We start from the raw sequence: 19,208 nt of genomic DNA on the forward strand, positions 1-19,208 counted from the left end.
TGCAGCATGTTTCCGCGTCGCCTATGATAGCGGAACTAAACGATAAAAAATGTTATCTCGTCTTATTTTTATTTATCCTGTGTTTTTACTTTTTTTTTCAGAAAAAGATTTGCCCGTCGGTTTTCCGGTGATCACCGAGGGCCCGGGAACTCACAAATCTATTGAAGTGGGCCATAACGCTGTGTTGCAATGCACCGCCACTGGTACTCCGCAGCCGACCATCTATTGGCTTCGAGATAGTATGCGACTGGACTTGGACACAAATCCGAGATACTCGATTCTTGACAAAGGATTTCCAGGTATGCATCTTGTATATTATAGTATAAAGTCAGTTTACTGCAAACGAGGATATTTTTTCTTGCGTTCGGAACATCCTCTCTTGGGACCTTTGACTTAAACAAACGACCCCGTTGATCGTAAAGTTTCTCTGGGATATAAGTTTTATTGGTCAAACCAAAAGGTGTGACATTATAGCTTTTCAAACCTTCGCACTTGTAAACTACCTTCTAATTTTTACCAAGAAATATACATATAGATATAAATATCTAGAGACTTTGGTTATACTTGTACCGTGTTGTTGGTATTCTAGGTTGTTTCAAATAGGCTTTATAAAAAAATACACTGTTTTGTATTATATATGTATATATACGCACTAATCAACTATATAATACATGTTCACGCTATTAAATAATTATTGTTTATGTCCAAGTGAAACATTGACCTATCGATTTAATATTATTTAAATCAAAATCGATAAATTATAAACATTTTACAAAAACTATCATATTATGTATGTACCAAGTATAGTTAAATACCTATTTAATTATCATGAATAAACACAACTATAATACAAAACGAGTTTTAATGTTAAGTTCAGTCAATTACAGTTTTTTATTCAAAACTATATTGTTTAAAGTTCAACTTGTTTTCCTTATATAAGTTCACATGTATTTTATGAAATTTATTTTGTATATGTAGTATGTACACTGTTTTCAGTAAATTATATAGTATATTTAGCTTGCAATAAAACCAAATCGTTTCATATAAGTACTCGGACTTCCAACATACGTGATATGTATAAAACAATGTGTGTTTGTACAATTATGCTGAGTCATGGGAATAGTTAAAATGTATGTAAACAATTAATAATTTTGTTAATATTTTTCCCTAAACTAAAAATGTTGAAAGCCTAACAGACTTATATTTAGTGATTATGCTAATAATAGCAAGAAATACAATAATAATGTTACAATGAAGTTAAAAATTTAATATTATGATACTCATTAAATACTGTGCTAGCAAGAATTATATTATAGATCTAAAAAATAAGTAAGATAATTTTGTTTATTATCAAAATGTGATTGTTTTTTTTTTATATATATAATTATTAAACCATTCAACTTCAAATACTTATTATGTATTTGTCTCATTATCTTTTTTAAATTGTACATAGAAAAATATTACTTAGTATGTTGCGTGTTTAACTAAGCATGATTATCTTAATATATATCATATTCATTTTCTGAATTGATGAATTAACTACCAAAATTAAATATTTTAAATGAACGTTACGATTAATATCAGTTATACAGTTACTTGTTTCGCTGAAATTCGCAGACCATGTAACTCAATTATTTCGAGTAGTAAATCATGAGAAAGTTGGAACCTTATCGAGGAGTTGAAACACTAACAAACTTCGTTTAGTTTCTTAAGACTTTTCGTAAGTAAACCGTTCAAAGTTGTTAATTTCGTGAACACTAATAAATATTGTTATAGTTCTCATTATAGCAATATGTTCAGATATAATTTAATTTCTGCATATTACTGTATTGTGTTGTATTCATTATCCATTTAATTTTTAATTGAATATTTTTAACTAAAACCTACTAACACTCTTAAATAGCCACTTCAGTTATATTCAAAATATTATATAAGTAAAATTTAACGATTTATATAACATAAAAAGATAATCTGATAAGGTTCGTCGCGGTGGCATAGCTTAGTTTGTTTTTGGGATTACTGTATTACAATTTCTAAATATCGTGGCGGCTAGTTGTAAGACGGTGAAACAGCCGGTGATCATAGAAGAGTGACGTATGAATAATAACTATTGTTGAATAGGAAGATTTATAAACAATGAAAGTGGTATTAATAATCGATTTATATTTTAACGGCAACATATACAGAATCGCCAGAGTTGATATTTTTATCAATACGACAATACATTTACTTTATGGTAAAAAACATAATTTTATTGATGAATTTAGAAATTTAAGTCTTTGGCCTATCACAGGAACGACAAAAAAATCCTTAAAGCATAATATAATTTTATTAAAAATAAAAATGTAAAAAAAGTATTTTTAATAAAAAAAAACATTGTATAATGTTAATATAGTTACTTAATTTCATCTATATATCTATAAGTATTCATTAGGTATTCATCTAGATATATTCTGAAGTATAAACTAAGAGTAATAAAAAAGTTAAGCAAGGATATGATGAATTGTGATTATAAATGTATGTCCATAGTTCTCAAGCTACACAATCACTTAAGTAAACAAATATTTATATTTTTTGTTTATTATAATATTACGTGTAACTTTATTTTTACAAAGCTATACAGGGTTTAATAATATCATAACAACAATAAGAAACTTCTTCAGCTTTATGAAAAAATAAATTTTACATATAAAATTATATATATTTATTTTTTATAAAAGACTATTATCCATAACCTAATAAACTTCTTTTATTGTGAAAAATTGTAACTTTGGTATTATTATTATTATCGTCTTGACTTTATAGTTATCAACGAAATAAACATGCAACTTTTAGAATGTTATTTTATTTAATCCATAGTTTAAAAACTTAATTAAAAATTAGAAAATTGTTATTTGTTAGAAAATAATATCTCATCTCTGGTTTATTAGGTTTTAAAAATTAAATATATTTGCTTAAATAAGATAATTATTCACATAAGTATTTTAAAATACATAATAGTATAAATTATACAGTTAAAAATATATTTTATTTCTGTCGATTTAATAAAATATGTTTAGTTAGTCTTGAATGACACACATTAATACTTTCAGAATTTTATAATTTATTCGTTAGCTATATTAAATTTAATATTAATATTAATTTTTATATTTAACATTATGCTACTGTTTTTTTTTACGATTCCTAAAAGTTCTCGTGATCTAGTTGTTTGAATATTCAGGTGATTAATTCACACCGCGTATTATCTGGATCCAGTACATCCTACTGTGCAGGATTTGCAACACAAAAGGTTCACAGTTGTCGTTTTTTTTTTCAAATCCTTTAAACCATTTAACGGCCATCGCATAATAGCAGTAAAAATAACAGACTACCGCTGGTTCGCGGATTTTCACTAAACAAACAGTTATAATGCGATATGCAAATCAACTCCGGAGACAGGCTGTAAACAATTTTTCTTTTTTTCTTTTTCACGCTGATTGAGAAAAAAATACAAACACTTATTGACCGTTACTGGTGTGTTTTATTTTACAGTTGCGTCGAAGACGAAATTGCATTAAAACGTGTACATAATGTCCTCCGTGTACGAAATTACAGGCACGCAACCGTTTGTTGTGGGGGGAAGTCTCGACTTAGAAAAGTTTATAATGAAAACGCGTCAAGGTAGAGAGACCTTTGTGTTAATGATTCTATTCAGGGTCGCGTGCGAAGCAGTAATTTTTTTACTAAAAAAAAAAATAAATAAAAAAAAAATGAAAAGGGCGAAAGAAAAGAATCAGCAACAGAAATGGATAATAATAATCTATTGGAATGACCCGAGATGTAAAATGCACGTGTTCAGACGTGTTGCATCAGAAAAAAAATAAACTTTTAGAGTCTTTTGAGAGACTTATGTGAAAGAACTTTTTAAGTATGACGCGTAACCGTTAAAGGTGAAAAAATCGTCGATGTAGGGTTTAACGGCCAAAACTTTGACATTTTAACGTGCATAGCAAAATATATTTTCCGCGAATATGCAAAGAGACGTTAACATGTAACTTTCGGTTGGGTAAACATAATATTATGAGAAAGAAAAGTTATACAGACTTGCGTTTTTTTCTAAAAAATGATTAACCACAATAAATAAAAACGAAGGGTATACATGTAGATATATGAATTATGTACGTTTTACAAATATCAAAGTATTTACAATATAGTATTATTTATTTATTTTATAATATTTATTAATTAATATCCTTAAAGACAATTGTGTATATTTACCTACATGTATTAACGCTAATTAAATGTTATTAAAAACTATTTTAAAGTTTTATTTTATTGTAATATAAACAATTGCAATTGTTTATGACTATAATATTCATAAATACTATAAATCTTTACGAAATAATTATTTTAGGTCTTAAAATCATATTATAGGTAATTAATAAAGGTTTATTATAAATGGATATTATTTTTACATCGTTCATAAAAAATATGGTTATTTTTAATTTTATATTTTACTTACAATTATAATGACAAAAGTGGCATATTGATAAATAAATAAAACTGGAGTACATTAACAAGTAAATTTTATTTATTAATCAAAGTGTAGGTACGAAATTAAAATTCAGTTAATCATCGAAATATATCCTCCTGTGTAGTTTATAATAATCACTATAAGTATAATCATAACATGCAATCTTCTCTATTATTATACTAATAGTTATCATAAATACGCACACTAAATGTAGACAATGTTTTTATTTTTTTTTCTTAAAAACACATTTTTATACATGAAAATTACATAATAGTAGTACAGTGTTTTAAAAAGATCAAAACCTTATTTGAATTTTAAGTTTTTTTTTTAACATTTTCACATTGCATGTTTTGTATTTTTTTACATTTGTGATCATCATTACGCAAGTCACGTAAGAAAAATGCTAGTGTTTAATTAGAACTTTTAAAACTAGTATTTTTAATTTAATTAGAGCTTTACATGTTTCCATAATATTAACTTATAGCTAAATAAAATTATCTAGTAGGTACACAATTTTTTAATTATTTAATACGAATAATATTATTAACCTTTTATACACAAGAATTAAGATACTTTTGAATCATTATTATTATCATCATCATAATTTTTTTTTTTAATTTACATAACCTTTTAATTTTATAATACTTAGAAAAATAATGACAACTAAGTATTAATAAATTCAAAAATATTATCGACAAAACGAGTATTTGGATATACCAACATGTCCTGTAGCTTTTGACCTGAATAGTGATAAAATATTGCTCAATTTAGATCCAGGCAACCGGTGACTTTTCTCTTATAACAATGGAGTTCTCTTTCATTTGGCAATGGGGATATAGTAGCAGTAGAGGTGTATATATGAACGTTATTAATTTCCCTGCTATTATTGTGTCATGGTGGTGTTGGTGGTGGTGGTGGGATGGGAGCTACTGAACCTTATTAACGGCATTAAATTAAACGGCATAACAGCGAGTAAACAAAAACAGTAAACGTATAGTTTTCTCTATATCCAAAGACAAATATTATGTTGGTTTTATTCTGCTATTTTTTATTCATAAACATCTTAACATTGTGTTTGTGCAAATCTAGTTAAGAAGAATATAAAAGAAGTCCATACATATACCTATGCTTTATAACAATATGTATGATACATTTTTTTGTCAAAACCCGTCTAATAATGTTTTTATAACAATTTAAAAAAATGCTTGTTGTCAATCGTCAGAAAGTATATATTTTTTCCCTCGTCGCCTAATTTAACTGTTGCACTTAAAAGCTTAATGTGTAGAATATTTAACGACCGAGATGACAACATGATTTTAAGAAGTTTAGAAAGTCTTCTCATAGAAATAATAGTTCTGATATGTTGCTTTATCGATAGTCAAATAGAAAATAAATAAATAAATATTAAATTAATTTTGTCGAACCAGCAATTAAATAAAAAAATGCTTAACAACGAACAAATATTTTGTTGAATTTCTTCAAATGTATAAATTAAATCGCGGTTCATGTTATTTTGATAAAAACCAATAAAATAATTAATTTTTATGACCAACATTATTGTGTTTTTTCGACAGTTGTATAGAGTGTAGACGAAAAAATGTATTGAACCAAACGTTTGTGGTTTATATATATATAAATTATAATTATTTGTGCAATGTGAACAACCGCTACGGATATATAATTGGAATGGCTCGTTTTTCGAGTTAATATGTGTATAATATATATATATATATATATATTTATGTGTGTGTGTATATATTATGCGTATATATGCATATCAATTTAATGACTGTATACGCTACGCTGTACCGTCGTTAAAAGCGGACGTCGTCGTCGTCGACGGCGACGGTGCTGTTGCAGTATAACGGTAGCAGCAGCGGCAGCCAGCCAAGGCGTGCCGCTGCGGTATATCGTTTTAAGCCCAATGAAATACGGCGGAAATTTTAATAAACGACACCTTTCCCTAGCTCGTGGTTCGGTTTAAATAGGTGGAGTGGTGTAGGGTACGGTTTAGACGGTTTTAACGTAATTAAATCTGGCCGCCCCGGCTCGAGCGAAAACAAACGGCTCGTCACACGGAGCTAAAGGCCTTGTTAATAATTTAATACCCTTTAATACGAAATCGTGTGACGTGCGCTCTCTCTTACTGCAGTGTACCCCGCTGCCTTAAAACAGTGCATAAGAGGGTGAGAGAGGATATTTTTTGGGCGGAGGCGATGGATACAGCGACGCATGACGGGGGTAGCGGTAGAACGGTGTATCGTAGTATTCGTTTTCTTTGGCCGTTCTTATACTATAGCTCTACCCAGTACTCAACTGTCTGTGTGGGACACATACGGCCGGGATGTGGGGGGAGGGTGTAGGGTGGCACGTCAAGGGACCAATACAACGGGTGCACTCGTCGGTAAGATAGTATTTATTCTTTATTTCGTATACTCGCCATTAAAATCGCATTTGTTTACTGTATTTACTGTTATTATATATGCGAGGAGCCTATAATACAATAAAAGACTCGCAGGATACTTCCGGTATCCGTATAGTCACCTGCTACAGTGGCCTAGAATATGCTACCAGTTCACGATTTTGCATAATTCGTTTTTTATATATTATACAAGCCGAATCCGAGACACGTAGTACTCGTAGTAGTCATATATCACATTGCTCGAGTGTCTCCCCCCTTCATCCAACCATTACCTACCAACAACCCAAACATATTTTGAAGAAAATTCGTTTTCCGTCGTCGCCAAACGAATTAAAATAGTTTAATTCTTTCTGTTTCCGCCGCCGGAGCTATATTTATTGTTAAGCACAACGAAAACTGCAATGTGCTGCTGCTGTTGTTGTAAAGACCGCGCAATGCGGACAGATTTCCATTTCCCGTTCACTCCTTAGAGAACGGGTAGGGTTTTTTTTTAGTTTCATGCTGTTATATCGTATTTGTTATTAATTGTTGAGCAGTTTTTATGTTTGATACTATATGTCTGTATTCAGTGAGATTCATACATCTTTAAATCGATACCGTCTAAACATTTTATGAAAACCTATTAATCTTACATAAGTATGGAAATTTTCAATTTTCGAATCCTTTTGTTTTTATTATGATTTGTATTTTCTTTCATCATGGCATTTACAAACACAACAAGAAATTTCGATAACAAAAAAAAGACACATTTGTACCTTTTCCATAAACACATTTCTTGTTTCTTTAGTGCACTGTACGGAAAAAAAACAATAAGAACACAATATCGAATTGTGTTCATACTTGTGAAATAACAAAAGTCATACGAAAAAACATACTTTTTCTGAAACTTTTGTTTCTATTTATACTGTACAGTACTTTACAATCACACAGTAAGTGGGCGTGTGTACGAGTGTGCTTGGGTATGCGCTCATACATTCATAAACCATAGAAGAATATTATTAATATTAAAAAAACTGAATTTCGTTTTATATAACAAAACTTTACTATCCATCTATATAATAGTATAAATATGTACAATTCTTTCTCTACATATAACAGAAATCTATATTATAATAATATATAGAATATCATGGCATTGCTGCAGATTATCTAGACGGTTTTCTTACTATCTTAATATACAATTATTATTTGCTGTACGTAATGAAACTACCAATTCAACAAATCTATGTAATATAATTGTACTTTTGCTAGACATAAATAGAATATACACAATACGTATATAGATCGTTTAAAATTGTGGTTTTCGTGACTGGATATGATCTTGTCATACTGCGGCTGTTCTGTGGTGATAATTAAAACGTCCTGACAACGTTTATATATATATAGAACAACTGCGTGAGAAATACCGCAAACTCGACTTTTAACGATCCTCTAAACGAATTCTGATGATAACTCGCGGCGGCGACCAAATTCCAGCGCACTCAAATTCAATATTAAAAACGCATGTGGCTCACCCGGTTTGGATATAATAACAACGGCGGCACCCCTTTCTTATGCTCTTATACACATATATAGTACGGCGGCCTGTCTGTCGTTTTACCCGCTGCTACAGCCGTTGGTTTAAGCCCCTAGGATTTTTGCTCCGGACTTGTCGGATCGTTGGTAGGGGGTGTGCCGTTGCAAAGGCGGTCGTATATCATATACGCGAGTTTATTAATATCGGCTTCTTCGTCGGAGTGTTCTCCGCGTGCGCGCACATGTGCCAGACTACCGGCGGCGGGTGTATATATATCTGTGTGTGTGTGTTTGTAGAGCAGGACAAACGTCAGTGAATTACGGCGGTCGAAAAACGTTTACGGCTTTGCCAAGGAGAGAAAGCATCTTTGTTTTTTTCCCCTTTTCTCTTCTCTTCGGGTACCAGGTGACACACACACGCACACACGCACATATATATTATATACTCGTCGTAGTTTCTCACCGTTCCCCGGGGGATCCTAAAAGTATATGTTTCTCTTCTTTCCGCCGGTAGTGCTTTTTTATATATAGGTGTATATATATATATATATGTGTGTGTGTGTTATATTCGAGCACATTTTACGAAAGATATTAGAGAGAGATGAGACGGCCGTATATATATATATATATATATACAGTCGCCGTTCATTCCATTATATTGTTGTCGCGCATTCTCCAGGCCCGGAGAACAAAAAAAGAACGACATTACGCCATCTACGTTTACACGCTCCGACACGCAATGATTTGTCAACGTCCGGAAGCGAAAAACACGGGCGAACCGCCACCGTTACGCTCGCGAGCATGTGTGTTGGCTGGTGCAGAATATAATATATATATATACTCACACGTGTCCAAATCCATTACGCCGTATATAGGAACCCACCCGCGTCCCACCACTGTGACGCGCCGGCGATGAGCTTATCAGACTCGGATTTTTCTTCTAGTTTTTCGTTTCGTTGGTCTGGCGCAATGCAATTTCTTAATAAAACAGATATTTGCCACCGCAACGACACGGTATAAGAGATAAACATATTATATAGATGGACGGATGGTATATATGTATATAATAATAATGTACGCTGCGAGTTTTGCATATTATATATACTCCATGTGGGAGAAGACGCGCGAAACCAAAAGTTATCGGACCGAATGTAAACAGCCTGCGATCGCTAAACAACAAGTATTCAAAGTCGTGTGCTTTGTTTGTTATCGATGTAGTAGAATGGTATAGTTCCCTTAGGGCGAGGGTGGTCGGGCGGTGAGGACGCGATTGTGAGAGGAAAAGGAAAAGAGAATTTTCGAGTGGGGTTAGACGAAGTCGGAGATGAAATGTGCGTTCGAATAGGAGGTGTTATCAACTAGGTATCCCCGAACCCCGCTTGTAAATCAAAATACATATTATATACGTGTACATTATATTATATATATTGTTCGCACTGTTTGTCACGCACACGCACGGCACGCGTATGTGTGTACTTACTTATCGTATAAAATATAAATACGTCGTCGCAAACATAATATATATATATTATATATATATGTATATTGTCACTGCCATGTCATATAGAAGCTTTTAACTTCGCCGTATGTGCAATCGCAGCAACATTTGACATTATTCCTATCTCTATGCCTTGTGCCTTTAGACCTCTGTCCAAACGTGTCCCTACCGTCCATATACTATGTACGAAACGTTAGCACAAACGACTATGACAACGACAAAGATGGTGGTTGACATGATTCATATTTCGATAAAATTGTGTATAGTACCATTGTTGTTTCGTTTCAGATTTGTTCCTAAAATCGAGCGACTGTTGAAAATATATATAAATATATATAATATATTGTCTAAATTAAAATATAATAATGATAATATTTTCTTGCTAAACTGGTAACACGAATTACATCCCCGATTGAACATTTGTATTTATTTTTCAGTAATTGTTGATACGATCATAATATTTTTACCAACTTTAATTTGTTATTAAATAAATATGTACGTATATTATTTATTTTAGAATTATACATCTAAAATAATATAAATGTAGATTGTGTAAAGCAGCAAATAGTGCACCGGTTCAGTTACTGTAAGAATAATATAAGTTTATTTCTTGTACATTGAATGTAGACATTGTGTTGTTACAACGATTAAATCGTACGCCCGCGAGCTCATATAAACGTTTAATCTTATTATATATAATATACAGGTATAGTGTATACTATGAAATTGACGCTAATTTTTGTCGCTTTTAAAACTTTTAATCGTTAATAATACACACACGAGCAGTCACAATAAATATAAATATATATGTTTGTTGTACGTTAAACCGCTAAATAAGTGCTTAATACGCTTCGTTTGTGTGGTGTCCTCCTAGCCCCAACTACTACTACTACTACTACTACTACTACTACTACTACTACTATTACTGCTACTGCTGCTGCTCGGATAGTTAAGGAAACGTATAATTTTACGCGATGTACATATAATATTACTGTAAAAACCCAGATATTTGTGTAATTTAAACAGAAAACTAAGTATGGCTTAGTGTGATACCATACATAATAATTATGTTTTCTTTATTATATAATATTATCATATATATATATTTTATTAATTGTATCAAATCAAAGTAGTTTATCTTTTTTCTACTTTACATACATTTAGTATAAATATATTTACCATGTTTATCGTATTTATTTTAAATTTATTATTCATAGTAAAACGTAACTATAAGTTTAAGTATAACGTTACACATGACTTATCACATATGGTAATATATTACAATTTTAGTATTGATGTTAATATTTGAAAAGTTTAAACATAAAACAAAATTAAACCACTATATTTTTCAATTATTATAAGTATATCAAAAGTTTGACTCGTCACAAAGCGAAAATTCTGTCTCGTCGGTTATAAATCTTTATGAACCATCCAATACAACTAATACGATACAAATACATTACAAACACATGCATCTGCTAAACAAGCGAAAATAAAATAATTTAATGTTAAACTTATTGATTAACTAATAGATGTGAGAAAAACTAATGACGCATAAAATTACACCAAAGAACCTAAACTAACTTAATCGTTAAAGTTGTTTCATTAATAAATGAATATTTTAAACGATCAACATTGTCGATTACTCAAAGATTTGTGAGTAGACTTGTCTTAATACTATATACTGACTTGGTTTGGAATGATTGAATTGCAAACCAGATTCTGAGAAAATATTGAAGGATAGGTTTATGCACATAGCTCAGTCAAAAATGTGATTTAAAAAAAAATACTTTTTTGTGGACCGTTTTCGTCAAATCCGATCCGGATAATTACTCGCGTAATGTACATGTCACGTGATTATTCATAAATATAATTACCTATAGCGTGTAGAAGCATATTTATTTTTACGTTAAGTTACATTATACTTTACTTACATTAAACTAGTTATGATTTAAATGATTTTATTGACAAAGGGATAAATTAGAATACTTAATTTGAACGATATTATCAACATAATGTATTTACTTTTTAGTTTTCTGCTATTCTATAATACTAATTTTCCTGTAAAATTAAACCTACACATAATACTTTCCAAATTATCATAAAGATTTATTCGTAGGTAGTTTCTTAAGTACAGTATCAATATAAATAAAACTATTTAAATACTGACAACAAGATTTAAATTACTTTGATGTCTTCTAGTTGAAAACACATCAACATAGTGAATGCAGACTAAAGTTTCTTTAATATAAAAGTAATATGAAAAGCTTAAAATTGTCATACGCTTTGTAAAATACTATAAAACAATGGTTTTCTTTTTATATGAAAAAAATCCCGTTTGAAGACCGTGGAACTGCCGAGACCCTGCTTGCGCGTGTAGACGTGTAATATATAATAATAGGTAAAATGGATGAATAAAATATGGGTATTTTCCGCTTATTAATATAAAGACGCTTCCCATCAAGATATTAAAAAACAAACCCTTATTTCTACCTTCTAACGCGCCTGACCTTTATTTTATGTACACTTTTCTGCTTGAAAAAAAAAATAAATATAAAACCAGTGTATAATACAAAAGCATTTCACACCGGAGAGAGCTATAGCTGGTGGGGTAGGTGCTGTATCTACGTGAAATATGTGCGCTATGGGTTTCAGAACGGAGAGAAAATAATACGAAAAAAGAAAAAGAGAAGCGAAACGAAAACCCGCGTAGTACGTGTCGAAATGTCACGTATGATTCTCGTTAAGAAGACGTTTTCAGACTTCACCGTACCAGTCGAGGTTTGACCCTTTGACTCCGACTCCTATACTCCGTTACGATATATTATATACGAGTTCTTAGATAAGTGAAGAACGAGAGTAGTGTTGGGGGAAAAAAATTACAGATTTTTTTCAACCAACATCGTAAACCGAAAATGTCTCAGTGCTGTTTACACTGAACTGCTACGCACTGACGACTTAATACGAATTATATCTGTATAAAATATACGTATACATGTATACAAGTTTTCCTAGATAATTTCTTATTATTGTGTTTGTCTTCATCCACACCCGCCCAGTGACCTTATTAACTCTAAAACGTTGATAAGTACATAATTAATATATATATATACGATATACCTGACTGTTTAGAATATGGAATACATCGCGAAAAGCATAGAGTGAAACACCACCTCATACACAGTACACCTGCATGTCGTGTGTAACACTACAGAAAACATTTTATGTTTTCGTTAGCTTGTTTTTCTCTTTGTACTATAACATTTATGTGTATATAATATATACACGTAAATACGGTGATGACATTCTCGGATGATGATATCCTCGCGAGACGATTGTTTTTCAATTTCAATCCGCAGAGAAGGCGGAGCTGCAGCAATACAAAACTATCGAAACTCTAGTACTGTCGCGTAGTTGCTTTTAACGTAATGTCTAAACTTTTCCGATAGCTTATTAAACTTTTCAATAAAATATACAGTATAAAAGTCACTATGGTTATTTTTTTTTTTTGCGTATCCTCGGCGCAAAACGGTAAAAAATAAATAATCCCGTGATCATCATCATTATATCGGCGCAGCGGGGATATAAGCATGAAGCGATTTACAAACAATGCTTGGGTCAGTGGAGGACAAAAAAAACACGTGTGCATGCGTATATATTTACATATTATATATGTACATATACGTGCATATCCCCACCAGGACTTAGAACGCAATAAATGGTTAATCCTCGGAGGATAAGTGTGTTTACCTCCGAAACGACGTCGTCGGCTTTAGTCCGGTTTTAATCCGTTCCGATGCTATAAATTTCGGGTGGCCGTCCTAATGGCCTCTCCTTTGTATTTCGTTTTGCCGTCTATATAGAAACGTGGTGGTAAACACGATAATCTAAATAAATCGGCAAACATTAGAGTTATTATTATTATTATTAAATATTCAAGCCTAAGCGCAGTAGCTTTTTTATATTAAAAAAAAAACATTTCGGTATTGTTCTTTGTGGTGCCGATGACCGACGTCTGATGAACAATGTATGCACAATAAATTATTTACTCTGTTTGGTAACCGTAATTTTTCCTACACTAGAAAACGTCAAACACACTCGAAAATAGTAAATACGATAAATATAAATAGAACCTATATTAAAATATTAATAATTTATTTTCTTTATAGTTTAATTATTGCACGGCGTTCCGAGTAGGCAAAATAGGTACATGCGCGAGTTTATTTGATAGTTGGCTGCTAGCTGTTGCAGTTGTAATTAGTTATTATTTATTAGTTTATTACTATTTGTATTTACTACGAAACACGAGAAACCATCGATTCATTAATATGGTTATTAGGATTTAATAAAACCAAATAGTTTCCATGATCACTATTGTGTATGTTGGATGTTGAACAGATATTATAGATTTTATTTGCTTCCGTAAGTTATATTTACATATGCACTTACTAAGATTGTAGTATGCATTTTTATGTTTTATCAAGAATTTTGATTTTAAAATAAATAAAAAATGTGTTAAGATGCCAAAAAAGTGTAATTCTAGTGTAAAAAATGAAAATAAAAACAAAAAACAGTAACTTGGAATTATTTTGAGAAACGTCCAACTTAATTACTTAATTTAATTTGATTGATTAGTTTGGAAAGATATTATTTATATTGTTATTATGTATTTTTAGTAAATTCTCAAACAAATAATAAAACTGATTTCATGGAACGTTGCCCTTATGATAAAACTTAACAATTGTTCACTGAAACGTAAGCATTGTGTATTATTAAACGTGTATAGGTACCTAGATCTGTCACACACACTGTCCAAAACGACAAAGCCTTTACCGTTAATATTATCAATTTTATGCGTCCCAAAGAATTATTTTTCCAGATTTTTACCGTTCAGTGTATTATTATTATTTTTTTTTTTAAATATGTATATGACGTATTGTTATTTATTTACAGTGCTCGGGGGAAAACAACGGAAATTACTATTGACGTTCCATCTTCTTAAACACTGATTTTTTCACCATTCCGTAACCCTAAGGTTTAATTTTATGTTTTGATTATTATACATATCAAGCTTATTTCTTATTTGCTGTTAATTATTATTATTACTTTGAATACACTAAATAATTTGAAGAATTAAAAATATTTATTTTAAATTATTAAGAGTATAGGGATTGAAGATTACTGAGAATACAAAACGTGAATTCACTGGAATCGTACAAAAATAACGGAAACAAATTATTATAGTTTATGCATAATAACGCTAAATAAAATAGTATTTAATTTAAGTATTCAAGCTTTTTTTGCTAAATTACACCCTTAAAAAAAACATTTATACTGCTTAAAAATATAAAAACCGATGAACACATTATAATCATCCGATTTTTTTATTTTATTAAAATACATATTAATTATACAATGAACAAACAATTTACATTTTAAGTACTAAATAACAATTTAGTCTAACAAATAACTGTTATAAAATAATAATACAATTTATAAAATAAGTTTACAATTTTTTTATATTTTAGATGATGAATATATTGATTTTATAATATATTTATTGTTTTGTGTGTGTGTGGTCAAACAAAAATAATTATTGGGTAGCAAAAACTAAAATTTTTATGCAAAACTGTTTTTGACAAAATTATTTTTGCTTTTTTGATATAATTTAAATATGAATATTTGCAATTTTCAGAAAATGTAAATTGTTAGCATGATTTACACATAATATAATTTTAAATATTTTGACACGGCATTTATAGTTATTTGACATTTTTTTCAATAAATATCGTTTATAACAATTTTTCCTTAACCAAAATGGTTGGAAACACAAGGTTCTTCATAAGTTGTTATTATGAATATTCAACATAATAAATATACATTTCTGAGTATTGCAAAATTCGATATTTAAATGAAGATTATGATTTTGATTATTTTATTATTGTAATTTAAAAATATTATTGCTAGTAGATACTTATAACTTAGACAATAATATTTCCATTAAAAATATTTTAGGAAAATTTAATTCAACTTATCATATACAATATACATATTACTAATACAATAAATTACTGTTATAGCATTATTAATTTACTTAGCAATATAGACTGATAGACTGTTTTCACTCATAATCGTTATCCGTATTTCATGATTATTTTTGGTTTTTCCAACAATCTCTAAAAAAATTGAATTAGAACATTTCTGAGTGTGCTAACCCTAACTATTAGCTATTACTATTATGGTCATAATACAGACATTTTGTTTGTAATTAAACATTGTATCATTATAACATTTATAACTTATTTTTTGAAAATAATATTTCAAGATTTTTGTAATTGAGTAAATATGATTATCAATAATATGAAGATATATGTTAAAAAACTATTCTTTTAAACGCATAACTATTGTTTTAATTAATAAAAAAAATGTTATTTAATTTTGCCATCCTTATTATTTTAACACAGTATATATATATATTAAAAACTAATTATATATTGTTAATTATAAACATCAATATAATAATTATTTTTAAAATGGTTTATTCGTAATTCATTGTACATTTATAGTTAGTAAAAATATAGTGGTCTCGTATTATAATCCATTTAGCACATTTATAACAATAAGTGTTATCCTAAGAAGCTTTATCAAAAGAGAAAACACTTTTAGCTTATGCATAATAAACTATTTTGTATCCCATAAAATTAATATTTACCTTAAAAAAAAGAGCTCCGATAATTTAAAATTGTGTGTACAATTACTCCACTTAAAATTATTATCTTGCACTTTGTGTAATTACTTGTACGTTTTAATATAGTTAATATTAATTTTGACTTTATCTTCATTCTATAAATATTATAATTGTGTTTTTAATAATTTATTTTCATCTAAATGTTTGAGTTATACCTAAAATAATGTATACTTACTACTGTTTTTATTTTTACTAAAACAAATTAAATATATTTCGTGTAATTACTAAAAATACTTAAATGCATGTTAAATAAAATACGTGATAAACAATATTTCCTAAACCGTCTGTTGATAATAATTAATTTTAATTCTAAAATAAATTAGTTATCTTCTATATTAGCTATAGGTAAAATAAAAATGTAAACTTATCAACATTTACTTAATTTATATTTAATATCTATTTCACAATTGTCATTCCAATTAAAATTGAATGAAAATAGACATTTTTGAATATTAACCTTCATCTGTACAGCACTAGTAAAAACTAACTAATTGGCAGTTTTAGAAGACGTTTCATATGCGCGTAACTATATTCTTTTCACTGACCTTCGAGACATAAGTATTATCATAATATTTACACATACCTAATACATAAAATAGTATAATATTATACGTAATATTTTTCGCTGGATAACCCATTTTCACTTGATTAAACAATGTTTGCCAAATCAACAAGTTATTTACCCCCTTAATCATAACATGGAAAAAATATAGTTATTTAAACAAAACTTTATAGCCACCGCATTTATGTCGTATGGTTATTATTTACGCCTACATACTTACTCGGCGATGCTATTTTCAAACCTTCGTGTAATAATAATAATAATAATAATCATAAAAACAGTAACTACAAGTAACTACGTCATAGGTGTAATCGAGAGAAATCCCAGTCCAATAAGTGAATCGACCGACAACGAAAATCGTATGTCCGTTTGACTATTACTATTATAATATTATTTGAAGGGTCGGTCGTTATATTCGCGTCGACCGTTTGGGGTCGTACTCCGTCGCATATAAACGCCGATGATGTCCGTTCTGTGATGTGGGCAAAATGGACGGTTGATGGCAGCTGCATAGGTGGACGGGGTGCACGGATATACGTCTAGGGGGGAAGGGTCGAGGTCGCGATAATCGAAAATATGGTCCTGCTACGGCCGATGCTTTCCGATAGCTTTATGTGTATATGTATATACGTATGTTGATACGGTCAGCGGGGGTAAACGGCGACGGGCGCCTGTCGGGCAGTAAAAACGCGACCGGAAATCGTAAAACCCTATATATTATACGTATGTATATTATTTTGAAAGCTGCTCCTCTTTGCCCTGATATTATTATATTACACAAGTCCTCAACGTTTATCAAACATCATGTTCTCTATCCCTAATGGTTTCACCTTTTTCCCTCGAACTACTAGAACCCGTCCCAAACCACCCCCATTGTCGTAACGAGAATAAAATAAAATATTGCAAACACTGTGAATAATGTGCGTGTTTTTTTTTTTTTGTATTTCAGGTGCTTTGCAGATAAGTGACAGTCAAGAAACGGACCAAGGCAAATATGAATGCGTGGCTGAGAACTCTGTGGGCACACAACATGCTACGACTATGCAACTGTGGGTCAGAGGTGAGTGCTATAATTTCTTTTCTGTTATTATTATTATTATTATTATTTCCTTTTTTTGTGTGTGTTTTTTCATTATATTTTCGTTCGGCCTACCGAGCAGGCTGCTTGCCGTATATGGTACCGTATTATACCTATACTCATTTTTTTGCCGAAAACCCAATTGTGCGTAAAAACAAAGAACAAACTAGAAAACTGAAATCGCATTATTTTCCATTCATTTGCTTTTCTTTTTCTTTTTTCATTCGGCGGGATCTGTGCGCATTTTTTTTTATTTTTAACTTTTATATTAAATGTAATTTACGATTCCGACCTACGGGCACATACCTACCAGGTAAACGGGACCAAACGAATTTATGATGTCCCAGGACGATATACCCTTCGCAAGGTTACAGTTAATTAATTAGGTTAATTGTGAAACATTAACGTGAGGTCGCTGTCAGGTGGTAGGAGGGGAGGATAAAGCGGCAGGCGTGAACCGTCGGATGTTTCATTCAATTTCCTCTGCGTTGTTACGATAAACCAAAATATTTCCGTAAAGATCATCAAATTTGCATCAACAAAAGAAAGTTATCTGGACCAAATATACAACGAATAAGAACGTTTATACATACAATATTATGTACAAATAATTTATTGTTAAATATGTACGTTATTCTTGCTGTTATTTTGAAGTTGTATAAACATCGATAAACCGCACAATCAAAAAATAAACTGGGAAATTATTTATTACAAATTCATAGTAATTAATTATCTTTAATAATTAATCTTTACCTAAATATTTAAACGATTATAAAATTAAATTTAAAACAACAAATCAAGTCTGAACTATATATCAATGTAAAATATAAATATATATTATTGTACTCATACGAGTAGTTGTGTATTGTCTG

At 30.2% G+C, this 19,208-nt stretch overlaps 1 protein-coding gene across 4 annotated transcripts in view; it reads left to right on the top strand.

Annotated features, from left to right (window-relative positions):
* Positions 1 to 19,208, top strand: part of LOC132929564 (tyrosine-protein phosphatase Lar) — a 151,257-nt gene that overhangs the window by 88,640 nt on the left and 43,409 nt on the right. For all 4 annotated transcript variants that reach the window (XM_060994998.1, XM_060995001.1, XM_060994999.1 and 1 more), the window contains 2 exons: positions 102 to 299; positions 18,208 to 18,318. In XM_060994998.1, coding sequence (XP_060850981.1) covers positions 102 to 299; positions 18,208 to 18,318 — 309 coding nt within the window. The remainder of the gene's footprint in view (positions 1 to 101; positions 300 to 18,207; positions 18,319 to 19,208) is intronic.

The sequence above is a fragment of the Rhopalosiphum padi genome, chromosome 4, assembly GCF_020882245.1.
Source record: "Rhopalosiphum padi isolate XX-2018 chromosome 4, ASM2088224v1, whole genome shotgun sequence".
Classification (NCBI taxonomy): Eukaryota; Metazoa; Arthropoda; class Insecta; order Hemiptera; family Aphididae; genus Rhopalosiphum; species Rhopalosiphum padi.